Source organism: Vigna unguiculata, chromosome 1 (genome assembly GCF_037176805.1).
Source record: "Vigna unguiculata cultivar grain cowpea cultivar isolate G323 ecotype 2 chromosome 1, ASM3717680v1, whole genome shotgun sequence".
Taxonomy (NCBI): Eukaryota; Viridiplantae; Streptophyta; class Magnoliopsida; order Fabales; family Fabaceae; genus Vigna; species Vigna unguiculata.
In genome coordinates, this window is record NC_140792.1 from 34,690,556 (window position 1) to 34,704,714 (window position 14,159).

At 29.2% G+C, this 14,159-nt stretch overlaps 2 protein-coding genes across 2 annotated transcripts; one reads left to right on the top strand and one right to left on the bottom strand.

Moving 5' to 3' along the window:
- Positions 1-606: 606 nt before the first annotated feature.
- On the bottom strand, positions 607-2,729 carry LOC114190670 (uncharacterized). Its single transcript, XM_028079649.1, has 5 exons — positions 2,573-2,729; positions 1,584-2,512; positions 1,286-1,509; positions 1,077-1,174; positions 607-839 (listed from the first exon to the last, which is right to left on the bottom strand). The coding sequence occupies exons 1-5, from the start codon at positions 2,727-2,729 to the stop codon at positions 607-609; spliced, it is 1,641 nt and encodes a 546-aa protein (XP_027935450.1).
- A 3,125-nt stretch (positions 2,730-5,854) lies between these two features.
- On the top strand, positions 5,855-7,379 carry LOC114177105 (peroxidase A2-like). The gene is made up of 4 exons (XM_028062354.2): positions 5,855-6,105; positions 6,198-6,392; positions 6,477-6,642; positions 6,717-7,379. Exons 1-4 carry the CDS (start codon positions 5,887-5,889, stop codon positions 7,133-7,135), a joined length of 999 nt encoding a protein of 332 aa, XP_027918155.1. The 5' UTR covers positions 5,855-5,886; the 3' UTR covers positions 7,136-7,379.
- The last annotated feature ends 6,780 nt before the right edge of the window (positions 7,380-14,159 follow it).

Sequence of the window (14,159 nt, forward strand, 5' to 3'; positions counted from 1 at the left end):
AAGTGAAATTGATTTAAGTTTGGGAAAAATTAAATTGATATAAGTCTGGAAGAAGTTAAATTCATAACATTAATTCATCCTCATCAAAATGCACTACATCAATGTTTGGCAAAAGTGAAACTGAACGAAGTTTAAGGAAAGTCAAAATGTAGTACATCAATAATGAATTCTACATCAGAAATTCTAAAAAATAACTAAGATGTTTGTAGCTGCTATCATGGTCTCCTCCTAATCTGTAATTTCATCCTAAACTGCTGAGATGGTTCTTCTGGTGTTGGTAGTGGTGTTGCTTGACTCTCCACTTCATTCCTTGGTGGTTGAGTTGTTTGAGTTTCAGCAGTTGGTGCATTCTCAGCAGTTTGGGCATCTGGTGCAGTCTCAGCAGGTGTTGCAGTCTGCTCATCCACAGACTTATCTGGGCAATTGTTCCTATTATGTCCAATCTAACGGCATATGCTACATTTTTTTATGACTTCCTTTGCTGATTTGTGTGTTATCCTTTCTCAACTCCCACTCTTCCAACCTTCTTTTTTCTTGGGTCTTCCTGGTAAGATTCTCTTATGTGGTGGATAGACGTCAGGGTAGGGAGTTCTTTCCCATAAGGCTTCACCATTGACCGGAAAGATGATGGACTGATATTTCTTCATAGGTGGATCTCCTGAAACATATTGGTATGAAGTCCTCAACATTGACATTGATGAAATTCATTGCTGCAATAGCATGGCAGCAAGGGATAACAGTCAGAAGCCATTTCCTACAGCTGCAATGTTGAGCATCCACATTCACTGTGTACTTATCTCCAACCATGGATATGTGCCTCACTTCAAATATTTTTTCTCCTGACCAGTTGCAAATATCATTACACATATCAGTACACAAATAAGTTGATTGTGTTAAAAAAAGACAAAAACCTAACCTTGGGATCCAATATTTGGTTAACTCTTTTTCCTTATGTAGTCTGTCAAGGACCTTTGGGCAAATGTTTCCTTCAAAAGTTGTAACCTTTTTTCTCTTGGTGACCCACCTTTCCATTAAATAAACTCTGATTTCCTCGAGCATGGTGATTATGGGTTTGCCTCTTGCATCCACTATGACACTATTAAAAGCTTCACTCATATTGTTGACAATTGTGTCGCATATGGCACGACCACTAAATCTAGACTTGGACCAGAACCTGCATAAATAATAGCGTCAGTATTGATATCAGGTATTTGTACAGAAATCAAGTATTCGTACAGAAATCAGGTATTTGTATAGAAATCAGGTATTTGTACAGTAGAGATACCTTGGAGGTATAGCAATAAGGTATCTGTAAGCATCAATATTTAACTCTTTAATTGTTAACATCACTCTTTCCCAAACTGCTGGGTGTGTGCTCCTAGCAGCCTTCCACATGAGTATCTTTAATTTTTTGCCAGAGAATCTTTTTCTGAAATTTGCATATAGATGCCTCATGCAAAACCTGTGCTCAGCAGTGGGTAATAGGTCCTGAATGGCAGGCACTAATCCCTGTGCAATGATAAGATTATTAGTACTTACAACATTAAACAAAAATTAATAAATTGAACATATATTAAACATACCTTTTGTTGGTCAGACATAAAGGTCATTGTTTTACACACGTCAATACCTCCAAGATCACCAATAAGCAATTCCAAGAACCATGTCCAAGTTTCTTTATTTTCAACTTCCACAACAGCATACGCTAAGGGCAATAACTGATCATTAGCATCTCTACCCACAACACTCAACAACTCACCTCCGTATTTTCCTTTTAAAAAACAACCATCCAAACCTATGATGGGTCTACAAACGACAAAGGAATCTTTACATGCTTTTAAACATGAGTAAAACCTCTGAAAAATTGCTTCATCATTATCATTTTTCACTTTGATTTTTATAGTTGATTCAGGATTACATTTTAGTAATTCATGTGCATAGTCGTAGATTCTTTTATATTGCTCTTTAAATGACCCATCTACTATATCTGCAACCATTGCCCTTGTTTTACGAGCTGTTGATATTGACACATGTGTATTCCATTTTCTTAAAGCCCTTTGTCTTACATCATTTATCTTTAGCTTTGGATTCTCTATTAGAGTTTGGTCCAAGGTTTCACTAAGCCACTTTGCTTTAATGATATTAATCTTGAACTCCCTGCTACAAGAATGAACATCAAGTAGTTTCCTCAATTGCCAAATCTTACAGCTACGAACATAGGAACAATATGCGGACCATTGACATTTATTTTGTGCACCCAAACAACCAACCATAACTCGCTTACTATCATTTTTCACAAATTTCAGATTTCTCCATGCATGAATAGCATAAGCCCTAATGGCATCCTTGAAGTGGTTGTTGTCTAGAAAAATAGTTCCTACTTCCCATTTGTAATCCGCCATACTTTTTGGCATTACAAATGTCTGGAATGGACCACATCCTGTCCTTTCATCATTGTTTTCTTCATCCCCAGTTGTTTCACTCTCGCTATCTGGCCCACTAAGTAATTCTTCTAAATGTCATTCATCATCAAATAACTCGATTAAATGACGTGCTCTATTTTCAAATTTACCTCTGCTAGAATCATCACTTTCAGGCATAGTTTCCACTTCAATTTCACCTTCCACTTCAACATCACTATTCAGACCACTGGCATCCCCAATCTCTACTTCAGCAGCCTCTTCATGGGCCTCTACTTCACCACCGTGGTGGACAATAACATTTATCATCACTCATTGCCCTAAAGTAAATTAAACAGATAAAAAAGATGTATTATTAAGCCTACTTTAACACAATGGGGGACCACTGCTACGATCAATTACAAATAAAATAATGGGAACCATTACACCAACATCGACAACCGACAAACAAACCAACTAAAATAATACCCCACTGAACCCCACCTACAGACACAAACTACACAAAATCATGGAAGTAATTTAGAAACCATGCAGAACATCACAACAATCGAAAGACAAACAAACCCAAAAATAGAATTACGAAAACCCTAACCCACAAGCAAACACAACCCAGAAAACCCTGAACCCACTTACCTCGATGATGATTAACTAGAAAATTGAAATGAAGAGTGCAACTGCAATCCAATGATGAAATGGCAAGTATTAGCTGCTTCCTCTGCAAATCTAAACTCGAACTCAAGAAAGACGAAGATAAAGAAATTTCCCTAATTGCAAAATTTCCCCTAAATTAAAAAATTAACGTTAATTAGCCACCTGTATAGTACACGTAACACACCCTAATACAAACCGTGCCACCTGTAAAATGTTCCATTAATGATTTAAACGGCGTTACAGAAAAGGACAAAATAAAACACGAATTGCGAAATTGAGGACCATTCTAAACATTCGGTAAAAATGAGGACCATTTTAAACATTATGTGAAAATGAGGACCAAAAAGGTATTTAAGCCAAATAATAAAAAAAGAATATGTTTAACTAATTTCTAAATCAGAAGTCTCATTAAACAACTACCCCGATTTCACGTAAGTGGCTAGATTATTATCCTGATTAAATGTTAATGTTTGATAAATATGCTCAATATAAATATATATATATATATATATATATATATATATATATATATATATATATATATATATATATATAATTAAAATCAATTGCATTTAGATATGAATGTTTAGATGTTCATAATAGACTCCATAATCAACTCACGACGACTTGCGAGCAGTAATTTAGGTAATTAAACAACAATCCTACAAAAATGAGTCATGGTTACACTTAACATTTGAATATGTTTTGAACAAAATTTGCACTTTGAAAGCATATGCTTTTGTATTATTGTTATTAAGGTGTACGTTATTTGAAGTAAAAATATATCATTGGAGCCGAAACAGATTAAGAAGTTGTCAAAAAAAAGTACACAAATGAAATTATCAGATATATGATTATTTTAAAAGTTTGAAGAGACTTAGGACCACAAAAAGTGGATATTTCTCTTAATGTCTTTACTTCATCTTCGGTTAAGATCCTACCAAACATGGCACACTCAATTAATTTCAAAGGCATCATACATAAGTTTTGATACAAAAGTTCACATTTCGCTAGATAAAGAACCTATAAGTAAATGTGAATGATAATTATATTTTGACAATTAAATTTTAATAATTTGTTTTTTACAATTTGAGGTGACATTTAAGTGATTTTAAAATATAAAAAAATGAAAAATGAAAAATAATTTAGAGAATATCATCTTGGATCGTAAAAGATAATTTTTCATAAATGAAATGAGAATGATTGAATAATAGTTTAATATATTAAGAGAGAGCTTAACAAAAAAATTCCTTATAAAGAACTTGCATTTATCAACTTCTACATAAATAACATTAAAATCCCAGCAATAAAATCAATTACTTTGTAATTAATTCACATGACCAAATAGCTTATCACATAAAAAGTAATATGATATGAACATTTATATGTTTTTCTTTTTGTTTTAATTAAATTACATTAACTTACTGCACTGTTTCATTGTTTTGTCTTGCCATCATATTTATTATGTATGTGAGAAGATTTTTAAGTAGATAAACCACACTAATAATATTTTATTAGACGATGATATTTTGATAACTAAATTTTAATAATTTGTTTTTACAACCTAAAGTAGTATTTTTTGAGTGGTCTTAAAATATAGAAAAATAAAGAAAGGAAAATTATTTTTAAAAAAATGTTACCTAAAATTATAAAATTATAAAAGAAAGTTTTCAAAATCGTTAAAAAATTACTTTTCCATCTTATAGTATGTATATTTGTTATTCTTCAATGATACATGTTTTGTTTAGACGATGTCTTTGAGATTTTAGTTTTGCTTTTGTGTGTATTTTTTGATTTGTAAAACACATATTTGGATATTTTCTTATTAATTAGCACATGCTTATAATTTTCTTACGAATGTTAATGTGTAATATATCTGCGGTGTATATTTGGTATATCAGTGTTTTTTTAGAGTTACTCTTTTTCTCTCTCAGAAATATAATGTATATAAACATAAATATTTTAAATTAGTAACATATACAAATCTTACTTTGTGGTGGTTTCCATTTCTGAATGTGAATTGTCCCTGTCATTTTACATCCCAGTGTTACTTCTCGTCCATAATGGTCATCTTTTCCATAACATGCAATTTCAAAAGCATCTAGAACTGGAAAAATCATATTCACGATGGCCACATAATGACACGCATATATGTTCCTCACTGATTACAGACATGTTTCTATTGGTTACACATTATCAGTGACTAGATGTTGTACCTTAATGTTTTGTTTTCCCATGCTGACTTAGACGTTGTACCTACGAAGAATGACTGAAAAACAATCTATCAAACGTTTAGCTCGTTAATAATTTTCCTAACACAACAACCATGTCCCTTAGAATCTTCTATCTTTTTCATCTTCAATGTTAAACACCTCCCAAGAATCTTATTGTAACAGTTCAACGCTTAACTATGGAAAAAGAAAAATTAGAATTTATGACAACTGACAACTTGAATTTTGCAATCTTGTTCTGATTTTCCATTCAATCACTTCATGCAGGTTTTATGACATTTAACTGATAAATTCTAAGTCATGCACTGAGATAGAATTTATATATGGTGCCAAATATGGACTCAAGTAGCGCAAGGTAGTTAAGTGGTAATAATTATGGTTTGAATTTTCCTTTCAACGTCTGCTGTGTGCACCTAATGATTACTACAAATCCTATTTTTTAGGCCTTTCACCTAGCTTATGCTTGCAAGTAATGTAACAGTGAAAACTTTATCTCCAAGCAAATTATAAATTTTTCAAAATGTACACTTTCTTATATATATGCCACCTAGATTCCATGCATTATTCACAAGAAGTCATCAAATATGTCTTCTTTAACTCATTCCCTTCTCACCACCACCATTTTCTTAATTCTCACAATCTTTCTTCATCCATCAAATGCTCAACTGAGTTCAACCTTCTATTCCACCACATGCCCTAACGTCTCTTCCATTGTGCGCAGCGTTATTCAGCAGGCTCTGCAATCTGATACTCGTATTGCTGCAAGCCTAACTCGTCTTCATTTTCATGATTGCTTTGTTAATGTACACATTTCAAGAAGCACATATAATTCATTCTGTTTTTGGTACCATCATGCACTGTCAGATATCAGAAAAATACTACTTTTGAGTTTCAGGGATGTGATGGGTCTCTTTTGTTAGACCAAGGTGGGAACATAACGCTGAGCGAGAAAAATGCAGTCCCCAACAATAATTCCGCTCGTGGCTTCAACGTAGTCGACAACATAAAGACATCTCTTGAAAATTCATGCCCTGGTGTTGTATCTTGTGCTGATATTCTTGCCCTTGCTGCTGAAGCTTCTGTGTCTTTGGTAATTTACTTGTTCTTATCGTTCATTTCTTGTAAGAAAAGAACAAAGACTTTTCCCACAACATGACAACCTAAATATTTGCAGGGAGGAGGACCTTCGTGGACCGTACTACTAGGTAGAAGGGACGGTTTGATTGCAAACCAATCTGGTGCTAACACTTCCATTCCCGCACCAACTGAAAGCTTGGCCAATGTCACAGCAAAATTTGCTGCCGTAGGCTTAAACATAACTGATCTCGTTGCATTATCTGGTAATCGTAGTTACAACTTTTCAGGCCACGATTAATTACGACATATGTTTATTAACTAGTGTTTGGTTTCGAAGGTGCACACACTTTTGGTCGTGCACAGTGCAGGTTTTTCAACCAGAGGCTGTTCAACTTCAGTGGAACGGGTAACCCTGATCCCACGCTGAACTCAAGCTATTTAGCAACCCTGCAGCAAAATTGTCCACAAAATGGAAGCGGGAACACTCTGAACAACCTTGACCCTTCTTCCCCAGACACCTTCGACAACAACTACTTCCAAAATCTTCTCAACAATCAGGGTCTTCTTCAAACAGACCAAGAACTTTTTTCCACCAGTGGCTCCGCCACAATATCCATCGTCAACACCTTCGCCAACAACCAAACCGCGTTCTTCCAAGCCTTTGCTCAGTCCATGATTAACATGGGTAATATTAGCCCCTTAACAGGAAGCCAGGGAGAAATCAGATCAGATTGTAAGAAAGTCAATGGAAGCTAAAAAATAAAGAATCCCATGAGGCACAACTTGTTCTTCACACATTACACACACACACAAACACACATATATATACACACACACAAACTTAAAACTATATAAAAACATAGGTTTGTGTTCGTTGTGTGATCATGTCAGGGTATGGTAGAACTTCGAAATCAGTATCTGCATGTTGGACTATTGGTTTGTTTTCTTACGTAAAGTGATGTTATAATAAGTTTTTATAATAAATTTGCGTTTGTAGTAACATGTTTTACTTGATACTTGATTCAGCTGTTACTTTAATTTCTTTTACCATGGTCACAAATCAACTTTAAAAATTAAGTAGCTAGATGGTACCTATTTCGAAATTACAGCTAGTCGTGGTTGAAAGGAGAGAAATGTGGAATGACCCAAATGGTTCGACGAGACGATGATGTTGGAAAATGAAGATAAAATGTTGAAAAACTAGTAACCATTGATACAGTGTAGAAGAAAAGAAATAAAACGATAATATATTATTTCTATACCTTTTATGTGAATGTAAAATTCATTTTACCGTCTTATTTATGGATAAGATCAGTTGAAGGAGATAAAAAATATTTAGATTTATATTTAAATTTAGAATAATGACACTATCATTCATTTTTTTAACTTACATTCTTTATTTTTTAATGTAACTTAATGTTAATCATTAATTAATTTATCTTCTTTTAAAGAATTAATAACTCGTACTAAATCAGATAAAAAATGAAAATCATATAATTTTCTTTAGATTTATAGAAAAAACGGATTTTTTATAAGATATTACTTATTACAATAATACCTAAAAAAACTACTTTTTATTTAATTTTTCTATATTTATTTCTTTCAATCGTACGAAATTAACTTGTAAAAGTAGAATTTTGGTAATAGATCTATTATTTGGTCATATAAATAGAAACTTTCTCATTTCTACGTTTTTCAATTCTTTCGTATTTGTTTCCTTATACTATTTGATCTAATAAAAAAAATTGTACTTTCGTTCAAAACTACTTAATATAATGAAAAACGTTAAGAAAATAGAAATACGCGCTATAAATATGTTCTTTCTACTTTTTTGTGTTTGTTTCGTTCCTATAATAGAACATTTAAAAAAAAACATCTAATTGGACTTGGAGCGTGACCTTGAATGAAAGTTGAAGGGGTTCCTACAGGGAATAAATACTTGGAGCTCATATCGGAAAACTTTCAATATTTTTTTTAAATTTTTTAAAAGTGTTAGAGTATCCTGAATACTCTAGAGTTAATAATTTTTTCTGATAAAAAAAAAAATCGGAAGATTTCCATAAACTTTAAAAACTAACAAACCTTTTAAAATGGGTATATCGATTATTAGCTAAACAATTATCTAACTTCACTAACTTAGAGTTGAGTTCGTGTTTTTATTTTTGAAAGTTCATAGTTTTTTTCTTGCAACTTCTTTGTAGTGTAAGTAAATAACAACTCAAATCAATTGAAAATATTTGTTTGTAGAATTAGTTATAAATTTTGAAGTTTGTGGTCGTTGTTCAATTTTATTTTATTTTTTCAAAATCTAATCCATATGAGTTTTAAACTTGTGAACATGTTTACGGTAGTACTACATTTGAAGGAGCATTGTTCTTTAAAAATTTTGAGCAAGGAGAAAACGATAAGTGGAATAATTAAAAGAATATCTTTTGTAGATTAAGTTATAATTGTTTAATATATGAATATATTCTATTTTTACTAAATTTTCTAGAATCTAAATAGTTATTTGTCCTATTTAGAAAATTTTACATAGAAGCTACCATTTATTTTTATTACAAATACGATTTCCTATTAATATATATGACAATTGGAACTTTGAACAATATTTATTTCTGGTTTTAATTGAGTTTTGATATTTTGGAGTTTTTTTTTTTGTAAAGTAAAACTTATTAAAATGAATAAATTTTAATTTGTCAAGGAAGAGTTATGAGTAAAATATAACTTTTGTATGAAAGAAAATACTTAAGGTTAAGAATAAACTGGAATCATCTTGAGATAATCTTTATGAAATTAATATATCTTTTTTTATATATATTTTTAAGGATTTTGTTGTTGCCTAATTTGAAAGTTTCAATTACGAGGGAAGTTTTAATTTAAATTTTAATAACCATTAGACAATTAAATGAGATTATTAATTTTACATAAAAATTATTTGATAAGTAAAAATTGAAATCAATTTTTTTTCTAAATGATGAATTTTCTAACGATTAGTAATGTACATGTACGTTAGTTTCGAAACACAATAGTAAGGAAATTAGAAGGGGTAAGTTTAAATTTAATAATAATCACTTTAAAAGAATGAGGTATATTTTTTCAATAATATTATAATATATTAGGAACTCACCAGTTAGAATAATTTTTATAAAAAATCTAGAATATCTCTACTAAAATTATTGATTAGTTAAAATTGACATAATCTTCAAAAATTAAGTTTTACTTTGATGTGTACATTACAACTATTTTGTTATTTTCTATGGAATTTTAATTATTTTAGATAAATATGGATTTGTAATGGGAAGAAAATAACTTCTTTAGAATTAACTATAAATTTGAACATATCTAGTGGTTGTTATTAGAGATGGCAAATAAATCCGTCCCCGTGGGTATTGTCCGAACCCGTCCCCGTTTTGACGGGGAATCCCCGCATTGACTGGGTATGGGTATGGGTATGGGGAATCCCCGACTTTTTCAGTTGGGTATGAGGATGGGTATGGGGATGTACATATACCCGCCATAATACCCGTCCCCGCCATATCTTCATTCTCGTTTAAATTATTAAAATATTCACAATTAATTAAGTAACTCCTATATATATATATATATATATATATATATATATATATATATATATATTTTCTTTTTTTTTCTTTTAATTATTTCATTTGTCATGAAACTCATTCTCATCTCCAATATATTTTTTATCTTATCATAACCTTTATGTAATTATGTTAAAATGATGTATGTTAATAAAAAAAAAATATTATGCCTCACATTTGAATATTTATATTATTTTTTAATATTTTTATTTATTATAAATTTTCCTTTCATGAGAATGTTTATACTCTCAATTTAAGATAATATAAAAAAAATTCTTTACTTATTATTATTATTATTATTATTATTAATTTTTGTTTAATTTGAAGAACTCTTTTGTTTCATTGAAATAATTTTCGTTATTTTTCAACCATTAAGTATATATGTTGATATTTGAAAAGTTTTCTTAGTTCTCTAAGATATATTTCATCTTATCATACCTTAGTTATACATTTGATTTCCTTTGTGTGATTTTTTTCGATAGTCTCTCAAATTATTTCTAAAACACACATTTGTTAGTTTTTTAATATTTTTATTTATTGTTTTTATTTTTATCATGTAGAATAATATTTCGATATATTCTATCTAATTATTTTTTATTTTATAACTCATTGTTAATCATAATGTAATTTTTTCACTTTCAATTCTGTTTGAAGTGGTTAAAATTTTATATATATATATATATATATATATATATATATATATATATATATAATGATATTTAGGAATAGTATATGATAATTCACTACAAGAAAAACATGAAATGGTGACTGATTTAGTCAGTAACCCATATCAGTCACTATTTTTCGTCATTGGTGGTAGTAGTTGATTTATTGTCTGAATCAATGACTAAATTAGTGACTGATTCAATGATCGAATCGATACTTGATTTAGTGACCAATTTAATTACTAATTTATTTGTAATTTAATGACAATTTTTTTTGTCACTAATGATATTTCTATTTAATTTTAACCACTTCAAACGTAATTTAATAATTAGTTCTCTAATGTATTTTTCATTTTATCATACCTTAATTATACATTTGATTTCCTTTGTGCGATTTCTTTCGATAGTCTCTCAAATTATTTCTAAAACACACATTTGTTAGTTTTTTAATATTTTTATTTATTGTTTATTTTCATCATGTAGAATAATATTTCGATATATTCTATCTAATTATTTGTTATTTTATAACTCACTATTAATCATACTGTAATTTTTTTCACTTTAATTGTATAAATAACTTTTATTTACTACAATATAAAAATTTAATGTAATTGCTATGAATATTTTTTTGTCACTATCCAACATATATTGAAGTTCAAAAGATACAAAATCTATGTCAAAATTTTATTATTATGTTTATTATTTGTTCTTTGTGTCATTTTGATCAAGTGATGTATTATAACTTTTATTAGTGTATAAAAAAGAGATTTATTATAATTTAAAAAATTGAAGTAAACAAACATTTAAAATATATTTTAATTTGAATATTTTTTTTCCTTTTATTATTATGTTTATTATTTGTTCTTTGTGTCATTTTGATCAAGTGATATATTATAACTTTTATTAGTGTATAAAAAAGAGATTCATTAGAATTTAAAAAATTGAAGTAAACAAACATTTAAAATATATTTTAATTTGAATATTTGTTTTCCTTTTATATTTTTTTGAAATATTTTTTAATTTTATCAACTAAGTTCATCAATGTTGTAGTTTGCAAATTTAATAAATGTTTTGGTTCACATGAAATTTTATTTGGTATTCTAATATAAAATGTAAACAATTATAATTTATTTTAAGGTATTTGACATCGAAGAAAATCCTCCTAATATTGAATATTTCATAATATTATGTTTTCTTTACCGTAATTTTTTTTCTTTTATAAAAATTAATATTAAAGTAGTTAGAACACGGGTACGGGTATGGGTACGAGATTATACCCGGTGGGGATGGGGATGGGAAAAAAGTTTGATACCCGTTGGGTTTGGGTATGGGGATGGGGATGAATTTTTTATGCGGGGATGTGTATGGGATAGCGAAACCCGTCCCCGCCCCGCCCTGTTGCCATCCCTAGTTGTTATTAGTAGAACAGAGAACATCATCTTAAATTATTGTCTATAATTATTGATGTGTAATTGATCCTAAGTATTATTTTTCTCGTAAAATTGGATGTGCTAGGGAGATGTTTAGATTCAGATTAAGACAAACACAATTCTTAGTGGAATTAGTTATAGAATTAAAAATAAAATTTGCGGTAGTATGAACTTCATAGAATTTTCTGTAATTGGGTAAGCATTGTTGAACTTGATTAGTATTTTTTATATTCAAATTTAAGATTTTAGGACTAATATTAGAATTTAGAATGAGTTAGCAATCAGTTTTGGTATTATGAATTTTATAAAAAAAATGCATGTTGCCATTAAGATATTAATTAATGTATTGCTTACGACATGTTTGTGATATTAACTTTGTGGAACTATCTACCATTGCTTATGAATAACTGAGTTTGGTTAATAATTTTTCCTAAAATTTTGACGTTAGAAATAATTAGACGTTGGGATCTCCCGAAACAATTTCCGTAGATTTAATTGTGAGTTTTTACTTTTCTGCAGTATATGCTAATAAATATTGTGGACAAAATTGACTTATAAATTTTTTTAAACTTTTATTTTTGAATAGACTATATTAAGAATAATTAACCACTAAATTTTTTTGGAGAATGAGCTTTTATGAATTATAGTGATGAGTTTCTTAAATTCGTATTGTTTTACTCAAAAATGCTATTGTACGAAGAATTGTCATATTACTTATAATAGTAACTATGATCATATGATTATAAATATAAGAAAAAATATGGTGATATTATTAGTGAATTAATTTGATTAGTGAATTATGGTAAAGTGTTTAGTTTGGGTTAATCATGATGATAAATATATCATATATCTTTTGGTTTTCATTCTATTGATAGGGATATTATATATTTTATGCTCTTTTATTGTTATGATGATATATATTAGATTTTATTTTTTCCTTATATCATGAGATATTGTAATTTATATATTGAATAAATTTCTAATAAATCAATATGCACACTCTCATCCTGGCACTTTCAATAAAAGTATTTCTCCTCAACCTTTTCTTTCTTGTGTTTTATCAAACAATAACATGATATCAGATGGAAGAACACCTTCTGCCAGTACTTTCTCTTCATCATTTACCTGTTTAACTCATGACGAGTTTGGTTTCTCCTCACCCTTTATTTCTTCATCTTGAAAAAAACGATGCATTTGTTTTTGTATATCTCTTTCTTGTTGATAACAATTATCAACAATGAAACAAAAAAATCTCAAGGTTTTTAAGATTCTCTTCATCCTACTACTTTCTATAATGTTACTTCCAAGTTGGGTCTTCCTAATCTCCATGCCCACCTTGAGAGAGAGAATGATAAAGATATCATATATCTCCTGGTTTTAATTCTATTGTTATAGATATTATATATTTTATTCTCTTTTATTATTATGAGATATTTTGTTTTATGACGATACATATTAGGTTTATTTTTTCTCTTATGGTTGTGTTTGGTTCGGTGTTGGAGAAAATTACTTACTTCTCATTCAACATGAATTTTTTACCCTCTAATTGATTTTAGAAATCAAACACGTACGGATTATGCATTAGAAAGTCAATTCTACATCAATTTGACGCAGAACCAAACATGCACTATACCATGAGATATTGTAATTTATATATTACACAAGTTTATGATAAATCAGTATACAAACTCTCATTATGATACTTTCAAATAAATATTTCTCTTAAACTTTCTCTTACTTGTATTTTATCAAACATAATAGATGACACTAGTCCATAAGGAGATATTTATGATCACAAAACATCTTAATAAGTATTGTTGATTTAAAAGTCTTATCTTTCGTTCGTGTAAGTGGTTTTGTATGTTAGAGCTTTCTATTTGATTAAATTGTGATTTAGAATTTATCATGAGATTAGTGGTTTAAGTCCCTGGTTTGTTTTTGAAATTGATACCGTAATTATTTTTGGAGTTTTTAATCATAGGAATATATAAGTATCTTCATTGAATTAGTTTTGTTCATCCTTAACATGACATTCGTGTTATTTAGATGTTTAAATTTTGAATTTTTAATATTGAAATTAATTGTT